The sequence below is a fragment of the Rhineura floridana genome, chromosome 9, assembly GCF_030035675.1.
Source record: "Rhineura floridana isolate rRhiFlo1 chromosome 9, rRhiFlo1.hap2, whole genome shotgun sequence".
Lineage (NCBI taxonomy): Eukaryota > Metazoa > Chordata > Lepidosauria > Squamata > Rhineuridae > Rhineura > Rhineura floridana.
The window spans coordinates 88,430,609-88,453,688 of NC_084488.1; the positions used below are offsets into that span (position 1 = coordinate 88,430,609).

The 23,080-nt window shown below is 41.0% G+C and overlaps 1 protein-coding gene across 32 annotated transcripts in view; it reads right to left on the bottom strand.

Moving 5' to 3' along the window:
• The window catches only part of ANK2 (ankyrin 2), a 568,387-nt gene that overhangs the window by 97,744 nt on the left and 447,563 nt on the right, over nucleotides 1-23,080 (bottom strand). For all 32 annotated transcript variants that reach the window (XM_061585294.1, XM_061585292.1, XM_061585317.1 and 29 more), the window contains 6 exons: nucleotides 22,869-22,967; nucleotides 22,277-22,474; nucleotides 20,931-21,029; nucleotides 20,740-20,838; nucleotides 11,604-11,702; nucleotides 9,071-9,169 (listed from right to left, as the gene is read on the bottom strand). In XM_061585294.1, coding sequence (XP_061441278.1) covers nucleotides 9,071-9,169; nucleotides 11,604-11,702; nucleotides 20,740-20,838; nucleotides 20,931-21,029; nucleotides 22,277-22,474; nucleotides 22,869-22,967 — 693 coding nt within the window. The remainder of the gene's footprint in view (nucleotides 1-9,070; nucleotides 9,170-11,603; nucleotides 11,703-20,739; nucleotides 20,839-20,930; nucleotides 21,030-22,276; nucleotides 22,475-22,868; nucleotides 22,968-23,080) is intronic.

Genomic DNA, 23,080 nt, shown 5'->3' on the forward strand with positions numbered 1-23,080 from the left:
TACAACACATTAGGTAATGTCTACAGAAAATCTCTAAAAAGTTATAGAAAGCACATGGAACTTATTAAAACTATAAAAACACTCTGAAATGAAACTTTAAACAATGCAAAATACGTAAAGTGAAAAAAGATGTTGACTCTTTGAGTGAAATATGAGATGAATCTGTACCTAAAATAGCAATTTTATTACTTTCTCATGTTTCATATATTAAATTTTATTAGCATTTTATTCATATGTTTCTTAAGGCTTTTAAAATTAAAATCTGTAAAATTTGTAAAACAACTTAGAATAATTATATTTTGTGATTTAAGCATACAGATTAATATTTATTTCTTGCTAAGAAAACTAGACATAGTAAGTTATTAAAAAGGCAAGATATAGTAGAGAAAGTTGAATGTTGAGACATTTATCAGGTGAAAGTATAACAGGAAAGCATGTGGGATTATATCTGGCTAAATCGTATTCAGAGTAGATCCATTGAAATCAATGGACTTGACTAACTTAAATCCATTGATTTTAATTGCCTGCTATGAGTATGACTTATTTGGATTCAACCTATAGAAATGAGTAAGTTTGGTACGGAAATCTCATAAATGTTTGGTTCATTATTTAAAACTGAAACCAAGACTTTCTAGATGAAAAACCAGTAAGAATGTGATCAAATTATACAGCCACGAGAGTGGCTGTATACTATAGTTTGCACGGATTTTTCGCATTCTGCAATGTTAAAGTGAAAATACCCCCATGCCATTCTGATGCTTCCTATAAGCTCATTTCAAAGCAAAATCTTACAAAACGTATAGTCCTGAACTCAGAAATGTTTGCTTAACAACCCTCTAAATTTTTATGGTGATATACAGAACAGTCAGAGAGAATAGAAAGTTCCAAGTATAAAAAGAGAGAGAAAAAACCTAGAGCCCTTTCGGACTTTTTTCAGTCAGAGTTCTCATAATTTGTTGAAATTAATTAAAAATCAGCCATGTTCACAGAGTATCTGTAATCCTATTACTGACCTTGGCCCACACGCTAACCTTCATCTTCTGCAGTTTAAAAGTTAAAAAAATGCCTGGCTGATTTTTAATTAATTTAAGAAATTTAGCATTGAACTCAATGATAAGGCCGGGCATGCTCAGTAAGAACCAACTGTCAGTGTTCTACAAGCCAGACTCACAGCTGCTGGGCTTGCCTAATCAGGGGGCCATGTCCACACAAGACCTTTAGTTCACTTTAGACAGTCATGGCTTCCCCCAAAGAATCCTGGGAATTGTAGTTTGTGAAGGGTGCTGAGAGGAGACTCGTATTATCTTGACAGAGCTCCAGTGGCCAGACTGGTTTAACAGTCAGCTGTTCTGGTGAAGCTCTGTGAGGGGAACAGGGCATCTCCTAGCAATGCTCAGCACCCTTCACTAACTACACTTCCCAGGATTCTTTGGGAGAAGCCATGACTGTCTAAAGTGAAATAAAGGTCTGGTGTGGATGTGGACAGGGACACTTTTGGTTTAAATTTGAGTGGGAGGCTACATGTGCGCCTGCTATAGAATAAAAAGGTGGGGAAAACCCTGAAAAAGAATGATACTGTTCATAATGTTTTCCTTTTGAAAAGGAAAGGGGCTTTCCCTCTGCCCAGTGCCCACCTAATCTCTTCCCCTCCCCCTCCCCCTCCCCTTCCTGCTCTCCTCCTCCTCCCCCCCAGGTCAGTTTCACCTATCCTAAGCATGATTGCACAGGAGTAAATCCCACTGAACTCAAAAAACATGCAAATGATCAAACCTGCCCTCCTCTCCTCCCTTCTATCCCCTCCCTCTTGCCCCTTCCCTCATCCCTCCCTTTCCCTCCCCATCCCCTTCCAATCCCCTCCTCCTCCCCTCCTCCTTCCCCTCCCCGTTTCTCACCATATGCTCAGAGGCACATGTTACCAAATTATTCCAAGCTATACAGGAAGGGGATTGGACTGTAAAAGACCAACCCAGTTGTGTTTGCATTTTGACAAATTTGTAGGACAGTATCGTATCTCAGAAAGGAGGTCAGGTCTCTTGCTCCTCTGGTGCATTCACTATAGCTGCCCAATTCCCCTGCTTTTGAAAGCTTGATAGAAATATCTGTTGGCTATAGGTACGTTCTTAAACCACAAGGTTTTAACCTATTAGTGAATATTATCTGTAATTGATGGAGTAGACAAGAGCTACCACAGACAGCACCAGTGGAGGGGCAGGGTGACAAAGGTCCCCTAAATAAGCAGCTTCTCTACACACCCACCCCATTGCTGAACCTCTATGGAAATAATAACTGAATCATAAACTGAAAATTGAAATAAAGCTGAAATCGTAAATGTATTTGTTTGAAAGTTAACAAAAAATAAACAGGTGTTAATCAGAGAAAAAATTAAGATGGAAACATTAACACAAAACATATCATTTCTCTTTCAGAAATATAATACATGGGACAAACCTCACTCCCTGAAATGCACTTTGCCTCATTCAAACATTATTTTTGATGTCTCAACTGAGAGTTGTGTTCAAATATAACATTTGCAATCCTTTAAACTATGGTTTGGTGAATAAGCTCTGTACTTGCACACAACAGTTTCGATCATCAGGATCATTACGTAAAAAATTCTGACATACAATGTAGCCCAGAAAAAGGACTACACAAAGCTAAAGAGTAACAACACTAAGGAACAGGCTTCCTAGCTGAAGAGGGAAGAGTTGTAACTCAGTAGATGACCACTTGCTTTGCATGAAAAACATCTCATTTAGGGCTGGGAAAGACTCCTGTCTGAAACCCTTAAGAGTCACTGTCAGTCAGTATAGACTGGGATGGCGGATTGATTTATTTATTAAATTTATACCCCGCCCTTCCTCTGAGAAGGAAACCAAGGAGCAAACAAAAACACTAAAAACACTCTAAAACATAATAAAAACAAGAGTCTTTAAAACATATTAAAACAAAACATCTTTAAAAATACAATAATTCAACATCTTTAAAACCATCTTTAAAAAGAAAGCAAGATCTTAGCCAGAAGTTCTGATCAAGAACTGATCCACTCTCCAAGGGCTGCCCACCTGTCAATCAATTAACTTCATATGATATCAGGTGATTCAAAGTTCAAGTCACAGGTACAATCCACAGCTCTTCATCTGAGTTCAAGCTGGGGATGCAAAGAAAGAAGCTTTGGGAGTAGGTGGAAATGCAGCCTTTTACAGTTCCTATAACGCTTGGTGAGACATAGCTGTCTCAAGGAAGCCTTCAAACTCCTCAGGAGAAGATGATGTAGAAAAAATCGCCTCCAGGGTAGGCTGGAATTGGGTGCCTTCCTCCTCAGATAGGGATTCCAAGTCCCTCTGTGATCTGCACATGTTGCTGTAAGCCTCCTTTGGTGCAACCCCCTGTGCATCACTAGGCCGTTGCCTGTCGTGACTGGTTCCCCTACTTCTCTTAAGTGCCAGTCATTGTGGAGCTACCCTGCCCGCGACAGTACATGCCTCAGCCACCTCGTGCCTGCTGGAAGAGGGACGGGCTATGGCTACCTCTGCCTGGGATTCAATAGAACCTAAAGGTTAGATAATGGCAGAGGCATGACTTCCATTGAAGTGTGAGGCTGAAGTGAATTAGGTTTATTTTGTGTGGGGTCCAATTTGTGTGTTGCCTTCCCCATGGGTGCAAACCACGCTGCGGGTCTTATGGGGGCTAAGGGATATGATAATAACCGGGCCAGGTGCTGATGAACTGCGCGGGGGGGAATACACTTCCCCCACGGCTGCAGCATCCCGCTGAGGCCTTCTGCGGGAGAGAGGATGGAGGAGGGGGTGGCAGGCACTCAGCGTCCTGGGGAGCACGCTGCAAGAGGCGTCCCCACTCACGCCATGAAAGGAGGAGGCCGGTCAGGTGATTGCCGGTAGACAGGCACAAATGCGTCTGAGAAATGAGGCAGGGGGCAGAGTCCAACAAAGAAGACAGTGGTCTTGCAGCTGAAGTGGTGGGGCAGCTGCTTCGTGGTTGGCTCAGTACCACTGCGAAGTCTCGGGGGGGGAGAGAGGTAAAATGACAAACCCCTTTTTGTTTATTTTAAACAAGACACATGTAGGAAAACAGTAAAGGAAGGAAAAGGTACAGACATACAATAGGAAAAAAACACCAAACAATACAGGCCTGAACGCAGAGAGGGGCTAGATCAACCGTTCTTGGTGGAAGGCAAAAGAGAAACTGAAATAAGGAGCTGCGCAGAGCAGGAAGTCCTTGTTAAAAAAAAAACTCTTTAGCACTCTTCTGCCTTCAACCGCTACCTGAGACCAGCTTTTCCATGCACAGGTAGAAAAAGATTTTTTAAAGATGTTTTGTTTTAATATATTTCAAAGTCTGTTTTTAAGATGTTTTAGAGTGGTTTTAGTGCTTTGTTTGCCACCCATGGCTCCTATTGGGAGGAAGGGCAGGATATAACTCAATCAATCAAATAAATATATAGCTAGTTAGCCAATGTTGTGCTTTTCAGATGATGTGGACTCCAATTCCCATCTTCCTCAGCCAGCATGATCAGTGGTTAGGGATGATGGGAGCTGTAGTCCATAACATCTGGATTCACTATATTGATACATGATAGTGGTGGATTTGCATAAGTATGATATTGATATATGTAACAGCCTCTTTTAATGAGGCCTCACTCACCGCATTGCTGATGAGCGGGGCCTAGTTGTAGCCAGAGGTGAAGCTGCTGCCTCCATCTTCCGATGAGGCAGAGTCGCGCGTCGCGTCTATTATGCACACGCGACATGCAGCGTGAAGGGGTGGGGTTTAAGGGGCTATTTAAGCCCAGCCGCCCCTTCCTACCTCCTCTTTGCTAGAGCGATGGCGAGGGACAGGACGGAGAGGCATCGTTCTGGCAGAGCGGCGAGGAGTGCGGCGGCGGCCATTTTGTTGATGAATCGTGGGACAGCTAAGAGCACGTTAAGCTGCTGCATAGTTCCGGCGGCCATTTTGGCCTGGCCGCGTGATCGGCACCATTTTAGGTGCTTGTATTGCAGCACGCAGATTTTATTTCTGGCCGATTTAGGCCTTCTTCATTCCCTCTTTGAGGGTGGGGGGTAGACAAGGGGTGCCTGGAGGAACGACTGAGGTTGACAGAGGCCTCATAAAAGGGCCTACCCAGCCAAGCACAGCAAGCCCCTCCCCACCTCAGCCAGTAAGAGAGGGAGATACAAGGTGCACTCCACCAGTGACACCTCAAGGCTGCCTGCCAGCCAGTTAACAAGAACACAACACAATTATATTTGAATTATACAATAATACAGCACTGTTTGATTCCACCAGACAGTCAGTGGCTTGTGATACTAAGCCTACTTTGGCTGGTGATTATTGATAAGTTAAGACCTTCACGCAGCGTTTTGCATATGGTCAGCGGCCTTTAACAACTAACAATGAATTGTCTATAAATTCCTGTTCTTGGGAAAGGAGTGGTACTAAGTAATCATGCCATCCAAAAAAGGAAGAGGGGGGATAAAAGGTAAGGGCAAGGCTGTTAGGCAGCCAAAAAAACACACACACCCGGTGCCTGGCTCTTCGGATGAGGCACCGCCATGGGCCGCCATCCTGGAGTGCATCGAGGCTTTAGAACAGCAGGGGAGGGCAACACCAACCCTGGCTCCTGGGTTACAGCCTGTTGCGGAGCAAACGGCCACTCCAGGGACTTCCACTGGGGGGGTTACCAGGCCAAAGCACACGAAGGCAAAGGCTCCAGGTGGCTCAAATATGGGGCAGTACCTAGAAGTACCTAGAAGCAGATCCATCCTTAAACAAACACTCAGCCTCCATAACACCTATCACACAGATGTGTATTTGTGGGAGCAGCCCTACTCCCACCTAGGCTGCTGTCACTCAGACTCAACAAAGAGACTGGGATAAACTCCACACCTCTGGCTCTTGGGACTCCTCCCTCTCACTGAGGATTACCACCATTTAGCCCACACAAAACAGTAGCAATCAGAACGAACAGAAGGGGACAATATCCTTTCATAGATCTATGGCTAGATGTCCAATGATTGACAGCCAAGCTGGCAAATCTCATCATTCTTCCCCAACAGTTCTGCTACGGTTCAACAATGCTTAAAAGTCACATGGCTTTTCTTTTGTACAACCAGACTTTTTTTTCCATTGGAAAGGTCAGACAACAGCGGGAAATCAAAGCCTGCAGAGATAGATTAAATGCACACTGCAGGGCATATGTTTCCAACCCTTCGCTTTTCAGTGGCAAAGAAATGAGTTAACAACAACATTCAGACAATGATGAAACTATTTCATCAAACCACTGATGAAATGATATTGCCAGAGAGTGGAAACAAGGTAAAGGATTTACTTCCCAAATGATAGGTGGTGTAGTCAGCAATAAAGTGCAGGACTTTTGACTTCCAGCTCTCATTGGGTCTATCACACATCCTCAGCCTAAACTAACTTGAGAAGACAGAATTGGGATATGTAAATCAAGACTTAAAACAGTGGTACAGAACTGGGCAGAATCCAAAATATTGAAAAAAGCGGAAATAATTAAGTCCTAAATTTCAAGACTGTTTAGTTAAAACATTTCCACCCTGTCATTATGAGGCGTATGCCTCATGCAAAGCAGCTTCAAAATTAAAATCACCACCACAATAAAACATATCAATGCAATACAATAGGCATGACAGATAAAAACAATCCTCAGCACAGACCCCTTATTTAAGGCAGTCCCTGCCAGTATAAAAAGATAACTTACTGACAAAAAGTGGCAAAACATCAGCCATTCAAACCCAAAGTCTTAACAAATACAAACTCTGTTTATGGGGCAATTTCTCTTTGAAACAATCCAAATAAACTGGTTCCATTATTATTATTCTGGGTTTGTTTGCGGTTTTTTGGGAAGGGCATAGGATGAACTTCTCTAGCGCTCATCTCAGTTTATCCAACAAAACAGTGGTGGTAACAAATTTGTTTGTGGTGATCTGCATTCACCCTGGTAAGCTGTACCATCAATGGGGTATGTAATTGCTTCATAAAGATAACATCCTATCCAGTTATCTTCACCACATCCTTTTCATACTGTGACTTCTGGTTTGAGACTAATTTTTCACTGGGTCTCCCTCCTTATTCCACTGGAGACTGTTACCAAATTCACTTCCTTCAAATAGGCTCGGTAACAGTATAGTCAGGAGCAACTCACCCAGCGCAGCCACAGTGCTAGCTTCCTGGCAGGTGTGTGACTGTCACTTCTGGGAGGGAGACAAGGAGGTTGGTATGGTGCCGGAGCAACAGTAGAGCCAATCCTGTGCTCCCACTGGTGCATCCACACCATGTTGACCTGCATGCCACCTCATCCCTCATGGTGTGGCAGCCATACTCCTGCCAGGAAGCTAGTGCTGATGCTCTGTGTCCCCCCCCCCCCGGCAAGCCATTTTTGGCTATAGTCTGCCCAAGCAAATATGCCATTGCTACTAGTTGAAGCAGTAACACAGTTCCTTAGGTAATTTTTTGTCAGTATGATTGATTTTTAGGGTAAAGACACACTTACTGTTCTGCTGGTTCCTGTGCGTCCCCACCTCTATTTTCTGAAAACAGGCGCACACAACACTAGCCAAACCCTTCCCCTTTTTATTGTAAAACCTGGTGGGATCAGCTTAAGTGCATTTTTTTTAATTCATATCAGCAGATCAACCCATTCCCCCTCCAGGTGTGGCCAATGGAAATGCTTTGCTGTAGGTGACTAGTGCGCTCACAGCCTTATTAACAGATAGAAAGATCCAATACTTAGGCTTCTTTTGATATTTTTTCTTATTTTGTTTGCACAGTTCAAGTCATTGTACTGCCTGCAGCTCAACCATTACCTTCAGCTCTCAGTTATAAATGGACACACATGTACTTCTTGGACTAGGAGTGCTGGTTCTAAGTATGCAATAGATGGAGGCCCAATTCAACGTGTTACTGTATAAAGCCCTGCACAAGTCAGGACCCAAGTTCCCAAAATAGCATATTTCCTAGCATAATCCTGCCAGGTGTTAAGATATAAATGAGATGCCCTTCTTGATGTCCTGCATCTAAGGCTGCTGCATTATGTGGTAAAATGAGAACAGGCTCTCTCAGTGGTGGCACCTTGAGTGTGGAAAACCTTCTCTCTGGAGTTTGCGCTAGCTCCTCCAGTGTTATCCTTTCAGCATCAGCACAGAATTTATTTGTTTTCCCAAACTTTTAAGTGATGAGATTTTACAGAACCATCCATAGCACTTGTGGGTTTCATGAATTTTAACTGGTCCTATCTGCTCTTATGTGTATTACTTTTATATGTATTATATTTATTATTTTTATATGTTTGTAACCTGCCCTGGGGTCAAAAATGATGAATGGCAGGATAAAAATCTCCTAAACAAAGTGCCTTGTAAACATAACCAGAGTATGAAATTATAGCTAATTTGTGTTCTAACTTCAGCGATGCCTGCTTCAAGCAACAGCCTGATGTAAGAGTGCATTTTTCTGTTCAGAGTTAAATCAGAAGAATATGACTCACATTTTTACAGCATGGTAAATGAGGCCTGTGCAGCCAAGACAATTTAAAATATTTTAATCCAATGAACTTTGCTGAGAAAGAACAATTTAAATTCAAGGATTCTGCCGGATTTAACTTGCAGACCAAAATGGTATAGTAACATTAAGTTTAATGACAGGCAGAAAGTGATTAACAGCAGAATACCTGTGCTCATTAACAGTGTTTAAGCCTTAATTTGTTGCATCAGAAACTACAGAAAATAAAAGATGACCAAGAACATGGAACACAGAATGAAGAACTGGCGTGAGATCTAATTAGATACTTTTAGAGATGTAGCCAAGGCACAAAAGTTACACAACACTATCTTAATATATTTTTGGTATGCATGAACATATCATTTCCATAGATAGATGTCCATGAGTACTGTCTACAAAAACTGAATAACATTTGCTGCAGTTAAATTATCCTTTTTAAATGAGCAAGCAAAACAAAAAAGAGAGGCAGAATCTGGAGTAATTCAGAACAGAAATGTCCCTCTGAATAAAGAATAAGGTTGCTGGTACTCACAGTTGTCGTGGTAATAACTTCCTCAGTTACAACCTTTAATGTATCGACTACTGAGATGTATCCGAGACGTTTAGCAATTGCTAAGGCAGTGTTACCATTCTGAAAGAAGAAAGAGGGAGAGAAAGAAGGAGAAGGAGAGGGAGGATTATGATATGAACCAATGAGATCACACCCTGCACTGAATGAGCCAGCATTTCCATCCAAAACAAGGCAGTAGCTTAGGAAAATCAGTGTGTTTTACTGTTAAATCTGAATCTCTCTTTACAACTTTGTGCAGACTACAGTCCCAATTGCCATGGTAACAAAACACAAAGAACATCTGCTTGTTACATTTAATAAAAAGCCACTGCTTTTAATGGTTTAACCCACAACTTTCTATATCACAACTACAACTCCTGCCCAATTATATAAATAAGGTTTTAATTGAGGGTAACTTCATTAATTAATAGTTTAAGAGATTCCATTTACATGAGAAGTGCACCACTTGAAATATAGAAAGATGAGATCATTTGCACACATGGTACAACAGGCACAAAATCTAGGCAAAATAAGACACATAGAGATAACATTTAAAATTAAATATTCAGAAGCCACCATCCAACTAGTATGAGTAACCAATGTGATGACCTCCAGAAGCTGTTTGACTTTAGCTCCCATAGTCCCTGTAGTCCATCTGCGGGATACCATATTGGCTATCCCTGGACTAAGGTATGAACAGAATATTCAGCAGTTAAAATGCCTCATTTTATGTTTGGGTGAAAAAAATAACAGAACTAACTTTGCTTCTCTTCTCTAAATGTAATATAGTAAATCCAGAACGAGCATCACTAATTTGTTTCTCACCCCTAATGCTGTTTCAGCAACATATTTTGTCCTCTCATTCCTTGGTTAGTAACTTTGGCTGAAGGCACATCCAGACTGTCATTATTTCCAGGTAACATTTAATCACATACCAATTAATTCAGGTTGCGCCATTATAGTTGACTGGGAAGTCTTGTGCAACAAACCCACTTCCCCTAAAGATCAGACTTTTTGTGATAAAGAAAGTGATGGGAAGGTACAGTGGAAAGTGTGGGACAACACTTGTGCTGAAGCAATGTCATCTAGCCTCCCAGCAAACAAATAAAAATGAATGCTCATTAAATAGCCAACATCATCCAACCTCCTTGCAAACATATCAAGTAGAATGTTCAATAAGCAGGTCATCTAGAGGCACCCTGAGATTGCCTTTTGGGGATGATGGGATGATGTCATTATGCTATTGAGCCAGATTTACATCTGTCAGTGAAATTAATGTTTCTTGGACCAGTCACATGGTCAATCCTAGTCAATCAATTTTCATACAGTAAATAATGCTGTACTCATATTTGGCCCCATGCGAATGACCCTGAGGGCAAATGAAGACAAATGTTATTCTTACTCTGAATACGCAAAATACTCTCTTTCAGTAAAATAACCTAAAATAAATAACTGAAAATAGGGAGCTTTCTGATTCTTTTAAAAATGCATGTGAAAACAGGGCTCTATTTCAGCCAGTTCTATTTCATACAGAACTGAAATCCATTCAAGAAAAATAGGATGACTTATAAAGTGAATGATTTTATTTGCTTTCTTCTGAGATTATGTAAACAGTGTTTACATGAGTCAGCTAGACAGCCGAGAAGGATTTTACAATAGAAGGTTTAATGACTGGCAGTGCAGTAAGACAAACAGTTGTTTCATTAAGTGAAGTTTGATCAGAACCTGTTAATATATCCTATTTGTAAGCAGCACTTAAAACTACAGTTTCCTGGTTCAAATGTAAGAGGAAGCTGCTGTTTTACAAGCTGGGAAATCAGTGCTGAAACTTGGCAAGAGATGGGAAAAAACTAACAAGCCATGGTATCTAGTGTCAGGCACCTTCTTGAATTGCACACCTCCCTACATTTTCCTTTGAAGCTCTCCAAAGAGGATGGACTGTTTTTCAAAACTGATCCCAACAATGAGGTGTCACCCTCTTTTTAATGAGATGGGGCCCTGAGTTTGCTTCAGCCTAATTACAGAGGGTTGTAGTGACTGAAGTAGGGATATGACTGAGATATAATTCTCCTCTCATTAACCTCTACTTTGATCCCATATTTTGACATTATACTTTCACCAACTCTAAGTTTTAGTCAAGCAGTAGGAGGACATTGCTATTAGTGCAATTATATCATACCCTGTACTTTGAGAAACCGATATACAATAGACAATGACTATTGTGCTGCAACCAATTAGCAACCAAGCTAAAGTAATAAATTAGGTGCTACTCTTTCCCTATGCTGGATGGTTAGGTGACATAGATGCTTCATTGTCGTTAGCATAAAACACAAACCTGGGAAGAGAAAACTACCCCATCAAAAGAAAACATCATACATTATAATACTGGTGCTCCCTCATCAGTTGCATCCATGTATTTGGTATCAGCTGCCAGTAAGACATCTTCTAAGTATGGGAGCTAAATGGAAATTAGATGCTAGAAGTGTGGTAGTACCATAAGTATTTCCAGGCTTACCGCAGTGATTGCATTTGGTTTGGCCCCATGTTGGAGAAGAACATTGATGATATGTGTGTGACCCTGCTGAGCTGCTTGATGCAGAGGAGTGTACCCATTCTGTAGTTAGTGGTAGTTAGGAAAGAAAAAAATGACATCAGTATATATAAATTTACATAGTCTGTATTTCCTAGGTAATTTTAATGAACGTATAAATCATAATGATGGCAGCCTTCCAATCTGCCCATTGTAATTTTCATTACTGATACATTTTATAGAACATTATTCTTACATCATTAATTCTAGAAGGCAGGTCAAGGTTTAGAAAAAATGAGGTGAGGAGAAATTAATCAGTAGGCCAATTTGATATGATGAAGTTATTAAGAAAAGAGAAGATATGCCATTGGAGTTTTTATATTCTTTAAAACTGCCCACATCTTTCTCTCCATTCTTTTCTATGGGTTATTTATTGGAAGAGAGTTATGGCAATCCATCACTCCCAGTTTCTGATTATCCAATAGATTACTTTTTTTTTTGGAGATGGGAAAGAACATAGCATATATATACAGTGTAATGTAGCAGATTGATTAAGAAAAAGCTAACACACAGAGGCTTCACAGTAAACTAAAGTTTGACTGGAAATTCTTTTTTCCTAACTGTTTTCTTATAAGCTGGCTATATTTCTTAAAGCATGCTTTTGTTCTTAAATCAACTTCAGTTAAATGTGACACTGAGTGAAACAGAACATTTAGAGGCAGAGGTAATTCCATAACATTTCCAACCCAACCATTCTTAAGACCAAATAGTAAACTACTGAGTTTGGATTTTTCAGAAGAGATGCCCAGGGTGGGGGTGGCGAATACCAGTAAAACTAAGAACTCACAAACAGCAAATTATAGCACTCTTCTTACTAATAACTCATCATGTGCCAAACTTAACTAAACTGTCTTGGATGCAATTTAAAGGGAAATGTATTACAAATTGGTCCATTTTCTCTTTCAGGTTTCCATATTGTGGAAGATTTTTTTTTTTTAAGCAACTCCTTTCCAGACTAATTGGTGGCCAGACGTATAGACTCACTCAGTTTAAAGAGCAGTTCCCTTTTGTCTAGATTTTCAAACTACATAACAGCCTCATATAAATATGGGGCTAAGGTACTCTTCTCCCTATAAAGAGATTTCAAATCTTCTTTCAGCTGCAGAACGCAACTTTAAAGAAATTGCACTTATGTTGAAAGCTAGTTGGGATGTAAAGAAAAGTATTGGTAAGGAGCTAAAAATTGCAGTTAAGGTTCACTTCTTGTCCCCCACACTGTTCCACATCAGGAAGCAGGTGATACAAGTCAATTAGACTTCCAATCTCAAGTCCAGGATGTTGTTAATATCTCATTTTATTTATTTATTTGACAAGTTTTGCATATAGCTGAATCAACAAAAACCTCTATGCAGTTTACATTAAACAATATAAAAATATTAATTAAAGCTTATAAAATCACATCTTAAAGACAGATTGACACAAAAAATTATCAGTGGCGGGAAGAGGTGCCACTGCCTTATTGGAGGTCATGGTTTACCCCTTCCTCATGGGGTTCTCCCTGGATGCAGAAGTGCTAACCAACTACTACTCAGTCACAAATATCCAGACTTGTGCTCCTAACTCCACTCAACTGAACATAAGCCTCATTGAATTCAATTTGACTGAGTAGATATAGTTAGGATTGCACTTTTAAAAAATGTATAGCACAATCCTATGCATGTCTACGCAGAAGTAACCCCAGTAAACTGACTGGAGCTTACTCCTAGATCACTGTGTATAGAATTGCAACCATAATCTATTAAATGTTGTACTCCTAATTTATTATGACAACTAGTCCAACTCTAGTCAACTCTATGGGTAACTCATGTCATCCTTTAAGGGAATAAAGACTCAGGCAGATACTACATTTGGGCTGAGCTAGTATTCACTGTTTTGCTTTGTTTTGTTTTTGCTAAGCATTTTCAGGTTCTTTTGTAAATGAAAGTTCCCAGCTACATTCATACAATGCCAGCTTTGATCAGCTGAATAAATGGGACATTGGCTATTACACTGTGTAACATCATAGCTGAAGTGCTGTATACAAGCCTAAAATATATGGATATGTAAACAGGAATATCTAAACTAAAACATCTTCCATAATATCTACACCACAACTCAATATCTCTGCAAGTTGAACTGTACCATTTTAAGTCACAACTGAATATTCTTTAGATGCTTAAATTGGGGTGGGCAGACTTCAGGTTTGTGGGATACACATTGTTTTTTAACAGAACTCCAAGATTTACCAACGAGAACCAGGTACATGTTAGGTACATACAGTTAGGATTAAAAGGGCAGAGTACCTCTGAGTATACTCTCAACCTTTGAATTTTTGGTATCCAAATGGAAATGAGCTCAGTATCCTTTCATTCAAAAATCCACTTCTGCTTAGCATTCTTCTTTTCAGATGCCATATTTAGATGGAATAGTTTTGTTGTTGCTATTGTCAAACAATTAGAAGACAGAAACACTGCCAATCTACTGCAGATCATCCAGATCAGGGCCTGTTCTAAAGGGCGGCCAGGTTGGGCACTGGCCCGAGGGCCCTAAAGTTACAGGAGCCCCTAAGGGGCCCTCCGCTCCCCTTCTGCGATCCGTACCCCCCCCCACGCCCCCCACTTACCTGTCAGCTGGCTTTTTAGAATTGCCCTTAATGAAGATGGAGGCCGCAGCTTCCCTAAGGTACTGAAGCCACTGCTGCCATCTTAGTTGATGGCAGAGATGTGCGCGCGTAGCACGCACGTGTGCCATCAACAAAGATGGCGGCGGAGGCTTCATTCCCCTTAGGGAAACTGCGGCCGCCATCTTCATTAAGGGCAATGGTAAAGACTAGACAGGTGGGGGGTGGCGTACGTGCACGCGCGCACACCCACCTACCAGGGGACCAAGGCAAGCTGATGCCCAAGGGCCCCTGCATGCCTGGAGCTGGCCCTGATCCAGATATCTACCAGTCGATCCTGATCTACCTTCTGCACACCTTTGCTCTACAACACCCTTGTAAATAAGCCCACAAAAGTTACTAGACTGCAAAAATGTTTACTAGCCTTCTGTGAGTTGGCAGAGGAGGGATAGGCAGCTCTGTCCCTCTTGCAGCAGCCCACTACTTTTCCATACTGGGCCCAGAGGAGGGAGCTTCTTAGTTTCTATGCTGGGAATAGAGGAGAGAAAGAGCATTCCATCCCTCCTCTGTCAGCCTGTTCAGTCAACTGCATGCAATTCCTTATCATCAGGGATGGGGAAGAAATCTGATTCCATTCACATTTAAAGGAAAACTTACCAAATTCACTTTTTCCAAAATATGTGATCTAAAAAACAGCTTCAGAATTCACACTTATCTAAATTCTGCAAGGCGGTTCTATAGTCAAGTAATGTGTACAAAAATGCATAAAGAATGCATATAAATGCATATATTAGTGAATACTGACATCAGGCATGTGCCTATGGACATCAGGCAAGCACTTTCACTGTATTCTTTTAAGTCCCTGCTTAAAATGTTTTTGTTTAGGCAAGCCTGTCCAGACACATGACCATAGTAATCCTGATCTCTATGTATGGATGTGAAAGTTGGACAGTGAAAAAAAGCGGATGAGAGAAAAATCAACTCATTTGAAATGTGGTTTGGAGAGCTTTGCGCATACCATGGACTGCAAAAAAGACCAATAATTGGGTGTGTCCTCCCCACACCCGCAGGTTTGTTGGTTGCCATATCAGCCAGCTCTCAGGCCTCCAGATGCTGCTGCTAAATGCCAGATCGGTGCATAATAAGATCTCTCTCTTTCACAATTAAATTGTGGATGGGGCAGCCGATCTGGCATGTATAACCGAGAACTGGGTGGGTGAGCAGGGGGGAGTCAGTCTCTCACAGCTATGTCCACCAGAGTACCTGGTCCAGCATCAGGGTAGACCTGAGGGTCGGGGAGGGGGGGTTGCTGTGGTCTATAGGAGCTCCATCTTCCTCTGCAAGCACCCTGTCCATGTGACTACTGGTCTGGAGTGTTTGCACCTTATGTTGGGTCAGCGGGACAGACTGGGGATTCTGTTGGTGTACTGCCCACCCCGCTGCCCAACAGACTCCCTAGCTGAGCTGATGGAGGTAGTCTTGGGTGTACTGTTGAGATCCCCCAGACTGTTGGTTCTGAAGGAGCAGGTTCGTAGCTTGGGGGTTCTCCTAGAACCATCTCTGTCACTTGAGGCTCAGGTAGCCTGGGTGGCACAGAGTGCCTTCTACCAACTTCGGCTGGTGGCCCAACTACGTCCCTATCTGGACAGGGATAACCTGGCTTCAGTTGTCCATGCTCTGGTAACCTCCAAATTAGATTACTGCAATGCACTCTACGTGGGGCTGCCTTTGAAGACGGTTCAGAAACTGCAGGTTGTGCAAAATGCAGCGGCCAGATTGGTAACAGGGACCAGACGGTCCGAACATATAAAACCGATTCTGGCCCACTTGCATTGGCTGCCTGTATGTTTCTGAGCCCGATTCAAGGTGCTGGTTTTGACCTATAAAGCCTTACACGGCTTGGGACCACAATACCTGATGGAACGCCTCTCCCGATACGAACCCACCTGTACACTACGGTCAAGATCAAAGGCCCTCCTTCAGGTGCCTACTCCAAGGGAAGCTCGGAGGGTGGCAACAAGGGAGAGGGCCTTCTCAGTGGTGGCCCCAAATTATGGAATGATCTCAGTGACGAGGTGCGCCTGGCGCCAACACTGTTATCTTTTCGGCGCCAGGTCAAGACTTTCCTCTTCTCCCAGGCATTTTAGCATGTGTTTTAAATTGTTTTTATATTGTTTAAAATTTTTAAATTGTGTTTTAAATTGTTTTTAAAATATGTGTTTTAAATTGTATATTTGTTTTAATGTTTTTGATTGCTGTAAACCGCCCAGAGAGCTTCGGCTATGGGGCGGTATACAAGTGAAATAAATAAATAAATAAATAAATAAATAAATAAATCCAGAACTGTCACTAGAAGCTAAAATGATGAAACTGAGGTTATCATACTTTGGACACATAATGAGAAGACATGATTCCCTAGAAAAGACAATAATGCTGGGAAAAACAGAAGGGAATAGAAAAAGAGGAAGGCTAAACAGGAGATGGATTGATTCCATAAATGAAGCCACAGACCTGAACTTACAAGATCTGAACAGGGTGGTTCATGACAGATGCTATTGGAGGTCACTGATCCATGGGGTCGCGGTAAGTCGTAATTGACTTGATGGCACATAACAACAACAAATCAGACATACACATGTTGATGTGTTTTAATCTTTTTAGGGTGCAATCAAACTTATTACAGGCTGACAGAAATGGAGCCAGCGGAGGGGTCCACCAAATCCAACCTTTGTTCAGGAGCTGCTGGGAGGGGAAGACGTTGGCTGTGCCAGCAACGCTCAGCAGAAGAAAACAAAATACATGTTTCCTTCCACCACCCCTTTTCCCAGCATATTGGCTGCCGGGACAGAGGGCAACAGGAGCGAGCTGAATAGGCTCTCTCCTCAGTTCCACACCTGATACCCCCACTCCCAGAATGTCCTCTTTTGGGGCCTTCCGCCGGATCCACTTGTGCCAGTCTCAGCTTAGCTGGCTGGGGCCCAGCTGCACCTGGGTGGCAGCAGAGAGAACTGGCTGCATCGTGGCTGCACCTGGGGTGGATCTTCTGCTGGGGGAGCTTGGCAGCGCCAACATTCTTCCTCCTCCTCCACAGCTATGACACATGCTGAAGCCCCTCAGCCCAGTGTAACTACCAGGAAGATTACAACCTTAGTCTATTGTTTTAAAATGTTTTTTTTTTTTTTTTTCAATAATTTTTATTCAGATTTTCATAAAACATACAAGACAAAATCATAAAACATTCAAAGACAAAAAACAAAATCAAAAATAATTAAACAAAAAGAAAAAAAGAAAAAAAAAACAAAAATAAAAAATAAAGAGTAAAATATTGACTTCCCATTTGTCAAAGATCAAATCAGTTATAAGTCTATAATATATAACAATCCTGTCTCTTAAGTCATATTATAAAATCACTTTCCTCCAGTAGTTATCTTACTTAATCATCAAATCTCATAAACATTACTTTATTCTTTCCACAAAAAGTCAAAGAGAGGTTTCAATTCTTTAAGAAATATATCTATCAATTTTTTTTTCCAGATAGGCATATCGATTAATCCATCTCATTACTAATTATGATAATCTTATTGTCATAACCATAGTCAAAATAAACATTTCACTTAATCCATCACATCAGAATCTGTTAGGTTCAGTAATTTCAGTAGCCATTGTTCTATTATCTCTATTAGTTCCATTTTCCATCTTCCGTCTTCAGTAGTCTTGTTAAGTCCAGTAATTTCAATATCCAATCTTCAATTATCAGTATTCCATAATAATCTTGCTGTCAAAGCCATAGTCATATAGCAAGAGTCTGATGGGAATTACCTCTATCCCAAATATTTTCTTGCCATCCATTCTGAATAAGTTGCTGAAATACTGCTGTAAAATCATATCTCTGTTCTTTTTTTCAAAATACACTGGGTCATCTCTTAAAAGTTTTTCCATTGTCACATGGCTGCAGTTAATTCCATAGATTTTCTCTATATTGGGCTCCATCACATCATTCCAGTCCAGAAGATTATCCATGCCATTGATAACTTTATCTCTAGAATCTTCACCAATCTCCTCAGAAATAACATCGAGTTCCAAACAATAGATTTCATTTCCAAAGTCCACAGACTCCAAATCTTGTTCCTGTTCCACGTTTGTTCCAATCTCCGGGATCTCCTCTCTCACAGGGACCCCTGTTCCAGTCTTCAGGGTCTCCTCTCTCACAGGGACCCCTGTTCCAATCTCCGGGGTCTCCTCTCTCACAGGGACCCCTTCCAGGGTCACCTCTCTCACAGGGACCCTTATATCTTTAATCTCCTGCTTCATTTTACTCAATTCGATTTTCATTATCTCAATCTCATCCATTATTTTCTGAAACATAGTTATTTCCAGATTCTCAGCCTCTTTCTTAATTGCCATTTTAAAAGAAAAATATAGGAAAACCACTTCTTATTTCAGCAACAATTGGGTTAATACTCCAAACTTGGTGACATCACAGTATAGACAGAGCAGACAGCCTTATCTCTCCATAGTTAAGTAAACAAAATGCAGTTCCCAGAATCGAAACAATTAATGGCAATCGTCAAAAAACAGATTCGTCAAAATAAAATAGACCAAAAAGAGAGTAGTCTCAGACAGTATAATATTTTTCAAAGTAAAAATCTGGAATAGAAATCCCTCTTCTGTGTATATCTTTAGAGTGCAAATCCAGGACAGCTTTTTGCAACAAAAACAGAGATAAGCTATTAATTAGTGCGTAGCAGAGAGAAGTTATGGCTCCCCAGTGAGATGTCAAAAACCGATCAATCTGGCAAATCTCTTTTAAGCAGCAACAATTTAAGTCAAGTAAAAGAAAAATATAGAAAGAAGGGTGCTTGCCTGTTAGTGCGTTCTCTCTTAGAAGATAAGATGAACGTTCGCTTTAACAGATAGAGCTTGCTGTTGAAAATCCGTCCCACCTTCGTCGGCTGGACCTCGTCCCATAAATTAATGAGATCTGGTCGTCCCAACAAAAATAGGCTTTGAGGTTAATCTCTTCGTTTCTCCCTACCCGGGAGAGGTTTAATCAGTCAAAAAAAAAGAAAAAACTGACTGATATATCTGAATAAGCTTCTTTTGAGGCAGGAGCCCGTCTCAAAAGCAGGCACAGGCTAAGTCACCCTTCCCGGAAGTCCAATGTTTTAAAATGTTTTTAACTGCTTGTTTTTAACTGTTTTTACTGATATTTTTTTTTTTTTGTAAACCGCTTAGAGGTTTTCTACAATCAAGGGGTATATAAATTTTGTTAAATAAATAAAATAACATACAAAAATGCATTATATTAGGGGCAACTGCCTTGCAAAAATGTATATATTAAGCAAAACTGTATATATAAGTGTATAATAGGAGAGATTTGCAAAAATATAGACAAATTTTCATGAGGACTTTTTTAAAAATAAGAAAAATAAAATGAATGCAAACTGATGTAGAAATGTGGAGAACTGAATTTCAGATTAGAAAAATGAGAAAGAGAGAGAAACCAAAATTGATATATTTGCCCATCCCTACTTATCCCTATGGCTACCAGGCTAGTACTTAAATACAAGACTGTTCTAAAACTCGGGTTCAACATTGGTGGAGTGCCTAATGTAAGGCTTGTATGCCATTTGAGACAAATCATACAGCATCGCAGAATTGTAGAGCTGGAAGGGGCTACAAGGCCATTAAGCTCAACCTCTTTCTTAATGCAGGAATCCAAGTTAAAATATACCCAACAGATGGCTGTCCAGCTGCCTCTTGAATGACTCCAGTGTTAGACAGTCCACCACCTCCCTAGGTAATTGGTTCCATTGTCATAGTGCTCTAACAGTTAGGAAGTTTTTCCTGATGTTCAGCCAAAAACTAGCTTCCTGTAAATTGAGCTCATTATTCCGTGTCCTGCACTCTGGGATAACTGAGAAGAGATCCTGGCCCTCTTTTGTATGATACCCTTTCAAGTACTTGAAGAGTGCTGTCATATCTCCCCACAGTCTTCTCTTCTCAGGGCTAAACATGCCCAATTCTTTCAGTCTCTCCTTATAGAGCTTTGTTTCCAGTCCCCTGATCATCCTTGTTGCCCTCCTCTGAACCTGTACCAGTTTGTCTGCAGCCTTCTTAAAGTGTGGTGCCCAGAACAGCAAAGCACAAGTCTCTGGAGCATCATTCTGCTTTCATTTTACAACAAAACTATCTTTGAAGTTTGAAATCCACAAGAGTTACTATCTGTGTCTGGTTCTCATACACACACTTGTGCCCCCACCCCAAATACACTGTTAATGTTTCTGAGCTTGGCTTATTTAGAACTGCATTGTAAATTTGACCAAATCAACTCTGGTCAATAAGAACCACATTCTGCTTCCAGCACACCTCCTTGGAAAATGGTCAAATACAACGTGCAAATTAACATCATATGTTTGCTAAGTAGCAAAGGGAAGAGAACATGATTGAACAAATATTTACCTTTGTCTTAGCATTGACATTAGCTCCCTGCTTCAGGAGAAAGTTGACCATCTTGATGTTCCCATAGTGACAAGCCACAATTAATGGAGTGTAACCAAGCTACAAATAAAGAAGCCCCAAAAGAAACATGAGTACTGAATATGGTATCACACTGGAAATTTATTTTATCAGGTGGGAAGTTATTGATATACCTTAGTCTGTGCATCTTTGTTTGCCCCATGCTTTATTAGCATATCTGCTACATTCACTTTATCTTCTTGAGCTGCTAAATGTAATGATGTCAGTCCACTCTGCAAATTAAATATAAAGAGTCCCTTATTTTATTATACATACAATAGCATTTGCAACAGCTGAACCTTCTGAACTATCATCAAGGGCAATCTAACATAAAGCTGATCACAACAGTCCAGCATCAAAGTTACAAAGACATCAGTTATGATTGCTAGGTCTGTATCTAAGAGAAAAGGTCTTCTAACTAAGTGCTGCTAGTTGAAATCACTCCACAAACATCCCCAAGGCTGTGAACCAGAGGAACTGAACCCCATTAATGACAACAATCAGACTTACAAGTCAGAAAGCCTGCCAATTATCATTACTTCTGCCTTGATTGAATTTAATTTTCATTAGTTCACTTGAAGCTAATTATGCCCCCAAATTAGAGAGCGCCAAAACTGTAGATCTGAAGAAGATGACAAGCAGAGCTAAAGCTGGGTATCATGACAGTATTGATAGCGTTGAAAGAATGGCATCCTGGAGAATATCCTGTGAGGACAATGAGCAAGTGCCCATCCTCACCCTGTAGGGATTCTTTGCCAGGAATGAACAAAACCTTTCAAAAGCAGATCCCACCCCCAAACTGATCAATTCCCAAGGTCACACCAATAACATCTGAGCATTAACAGTATCAATGCCTGAAAAATTCCTCTATTATTTTTAGGCAGATAGAATCATAGAGTTGGAAGGGGCCTTGTAGGCCATCGAGTCCAACCCCCTGCTCACAGCAGGAAATCCACAGCTAGAGCATCTCCCGCAGATAGCTGTCCAGCCTCTGCTTGAAGACATCCAGCGAAGGGGATCCCACCACCTCCCTAGGCAGTCGGTTCCATTGCCGAACTGCCCTTACTGTCAAGAAGTTCCTTCTAATGTCCAATCTGAATCTACGCTCCTGCAACTTAAAACCATTAGACCTAGTCCTACCCTCTGGGGCAGCAGAGAACAAATCTGTACCCTCCTCTATGTGACAGCCCTTCAGGTACTTAAAGAGTGCAATCATGTCACCCCTCAGCCTTCTCTTCACCAGACTGAACATGCCAAGTTCCTTCAACCTTTCCTCATAAGACTTGTTCAGGTCACCAACACTGCCTATACACTAGATCAAAAACTAGGCTAGCAGGTGTTTTAGAAAGCTGCTATTATCCAGATGTGCCTTTACATATCTGTCTAAAATTTTTGTGTTAATTGTTTCATGTCATTAGCCCATCTTTCATTTTCTAGATGGCATTAGGGGGATTTGTTTTCAGTAATAAGAAGGCATTACCTTTGTGGACACATGAATATTAGCTCCTTTCTCCAGAAGCAAGTTCACCATGTCAGCATGACCCTCCTGAGAGGCCAGGTGAAGTGGAGTCACTCCTTGTTTGGTCAAAATATTGGTCTCTGCTCCATAATTCAGTAGGGTTGTGGCTATTTGCATCTGATTCTTCTTAGCAGCAATGTGTAGAGGAGTATATCCATTCTAAAAACCAGTTACCTTGGATTAATATCTATTTGTAATGTCTACTTTTTTTCACAATAAATATAAATACATTCCTCCACAAAATGGCCATTATTTCCTTATTCCTATTGAGTCTAAAGGTTCCTCCTGAAGGTTCCTCCTGAATATTATTCAGCACACAAGAAATTGGCCAAGCATTCTTGTGTCAGATCACAGCAGTGTTCCATTTATGGCAAATTTTTGTGACACCAGTTGGTATTGATATCTTCAAAGTCTTGCACAGCTTAAAAGATCCATTCCTGTTAATTTTATGCAATTTTAATGTAGCTAATTATTCCTAAAAATAAATTGCTAAACATCACCTGTACTGTCAGAACTCCCAGGAGACAATCTTGAATGGAATGGGAAATCTCACCTTGGCAGTAGCATGGGGAGAAGAACCTTTCTCCAGCAACAGTAGTGCGACCTTCTGATTGTCGTAGTGAGCAGCAACATGGAGGGGGGTGAGGCCATTCTGGAAAGGGCGGGTTTATGTTATGTCATTAAGTGATGGTTAGCTCTGTTTTAAGCTACCGTTATATTACAAAACAAAACACATTAAATAAGAAGCGACTGACTAATAAAAGC